This window comes from Alligator sinensis, unplaced genomic scaffold, assembly GCF_000455745.1.
Source record: "Alligator sinensis unplaced genomic scaffold, ASM45574v1 scaffold862_1, whole genome shotgun sequence".
Lineage (NCBI taxonomy): Eukaryota > Metazoa > Chordata > Crocodylia > Alligatoridae > Alligator > Alligator sinensis.
This window is the reverse complement of record NW_005842066.1, coordinates 1,775,426-1,778,029: the sequence shown is the minus strand read 5'-3', so window position 1 is coordinate 1,778,029 and position 2,604 is coordinate 1,775,426. Positions and strand designations below refer to the sequence as shown.

Here is a 2,604-nt window from a genome sequence, read left to right as displayed (position 1 = left end):
GGGGGGGGGTTGTGGGACGGCTGCCAGCCCAGCAAGCCCGTCTGCGCTTCAGAGGGACCTGCTTTGTCTTCTCTGGAGCCAATAAAAGCCTCCGGAGCCGTCCGGGGTGTACCGGGGGGCACAGGCTCGGGCAAGGGCACGTGGCTTCGTGGGGGGAGCCGGGGGCCCAGCTCCTCCCCCTTCTCCACAGGGGGGAAAGGGGGATGATGGGGGCAGCCTACTGCATCCAGCAGCATTCAAAGCCCCCCAGGCCCAGGAGAACCAGAGCAGGCGGCCTCTGAAAACCTGACCTTGGGCTGTGTCCAAGCAGGCAACAAGATCGCTGCCTAGACCGCAGAGAGCTGCTCTCGGGGGTCTGAGGGAGATTGGGGGGTTGGTGAGGAAAAGGAAGAATGACAGGGCTTCCTGGAGCGCTTGCAGCGCACCAATGTGCGTTTCAGCTGTTACCCTTGGCCCTTAGGCGCCACAGCCCCACGTGTAACCTACCTCTTGTGTTCGGGCCTTTTGGACATACCAGGCATGTCTACAGGTGCAGTTAATGCAATTGAATATACTCTAGCTCAGTCTCAACCCGCAAGCTGTGACCCAAGAGTATATGAAAGGGTCATGAATAACCTTTAAAAATGGATTCTCCTTTAAGGGAGGAAACGATGGGCAATGACAGGCTGTCAGAGAGAAAGGGGAGGGTGATCAGGCAGGGGACATCACATGCATGTGCACAAGCACACATGCATGTGGCAGCCAGGCAGCATGGAGAGCAGCTCCTACAGTTCCTCATAGGTAAATCTAGGGTGGAGGGGGAACACAGACAAAGCATTGGGGGGCGGTACGCGTAGGCAACACATCAGAGGGCGGGGGGGGGCATTTACCCTACCCCCCAGATCTGTGCCCACAGCAGACACAGAGTTGTGGCCTGGGTAGACCAGCACAGGCAGGAACCAGGACCTGACACAAGAAGGCAAAGCTGGGGGGTAAGTCTTACTGCTGCCACCCTTGCCAGGACTCCCACACCAGCTGAGCCGCCAGCAGCATGAGAAGTAACGGATGCAGGGGGCTGCACTACATTCACCTCCCACTGCCAGCTGCTCACGTGCTGGGGCAGCTCTACTCCACCACCATGGCCACTCCCCTCCAATCTCAGTTCTCCCCCAGAAAGGAGGTGGCATGAGGGGAGTGGTAACAGTGGTTGGGCCATGGCATGGGGTACAGCTGTGGCCTGGCTCACAAGTGACTGGCAGGAATAGATGAGGGCACCACCCCACCCCAACCCACTGTCTGTTACTCATGCTGCTGACAGCAAGGCTGGCCCGGGGGTCCTGGCAGCAGCAATGAGTCTCACTGCCCCACTCCACTCTCCTATGCCAGGTCCCTCGCCCTGGGCCACGGAAGCAGCTCCTGCCCATTCTGATCCAACCAGGCTGCAGCCCCTTGCCTCCTGTAGGCACACAAATCTGAGAGGGTACGTGCCCCCCTTTCCCCACACACACCTCCCACCTGACACACCTATCCCTTGCCCCACACATGGGGAGCTGCATCCTGGGGGTGGGGAACAGCAGGTCAGGAGTGAGGGCTACTTAAACTATTTACTGGGTTTAGGACTGGCCATCAATGTTTACAAATGGGGCCTGGAACAAAAAAGGTTGAGAACCACTGCTCTAGCTCAGTTTGAGCTGGAGTAAACTAATCCCAACCTTACCACCTACACATGCATTTAAGTGTAATTTACTGCGCTACCAGATACCGCTTATGTCTGACAGGACTATCCAGCCATGCAGTAAATTAGTTTACTGGGCCCTAATTGCTATGCACGTGTAGACTGTGATGCTTTACTGCACAGTAAGTTAGTCTACTGCACAGTAAACAAGCAGAGCAAGCCCAGGGGCCAACAAACAACCATTAAAACAGGAGACAACAAGAAGGACACTACAGCACAAGCTGAGGGAATGGAGCCCCCTCAACATGACAGGAAATAGAGGACCTCCAGGAGAAGGCTCAAATGCCTGTATACAAATGCCACGAGCATGGGGAGCAAACAGGAGGAACTGGCCCTCCTGCTTTCCAACAGGGACTACAATATCATAGGGATAACAGAGACCTGGTGGGACTCTACCTATGATTAGACTGTAGCTATAGAGGGTTACACCCTGCATAAGATGGATCACATAGGGAAAAAGGGTGGAGATGTAGCTCTATTATGTAAAGGAGCAGTATACCTCCTTGGAAGCCAAAATTGGTACTAAAGAACAGCGGCCTGAGACCCTCTGGGTCAAGATTTTTGGGGGGGGGGGGGGGGAATACAGCAAAAGGGACCTAACTAAGAATATATTACGCACCTCCAAATCAAGATCAAACTAGATCCAGAAAGGCTACGAGAGCACGGAATATGGCTGTCGTGGGCGACTAACTACCCAGACATCTCCTGGAAAGAACACTTGGCAGGGGCGACACGTAGGGGGTGCACACAGGTGCACTTGCACTTCTCTGAGTATGGCAGTGCACCCTCTACAAAAGCACCACCAACACTGTCAGCAGCACCTGCGGGTGGTCACCGCTCACCTCCCCATCGTCGACATCACCAGCAGCATCTGCAGGGAGGCCATAATT

At 55.2% G+C, this 2,604-nt stretch overlaps 1 protein-coding gene across 1 annotated transcript in view; it reads right to left on the bottom strand.

Annotated features, from left to right (window-relative positions):
- Positions 1–2,564, bottom strand: part of DEPDC1B (DEP domain containing 1B) — a 68,347-nt gene extending 65,783 nt beyond the window's left edge. The window contains exons 1-2 of the mRNA XM_014519907.2: positions 2,557–2,564; positions 487–523 (exon numbers count right to left, since the gene is read on the bottom strand). Of these exons, the coding sequence (XP_014375393.1) occupies positions 487–523; positions 2,557–2,564 (45 nt within the window). The remainder of the gene's footprint in view (positions 1–486; positions 524–2,556) is intronic.
- Positions 2,565–2,604: the final 40 nt, after the last annotated feature.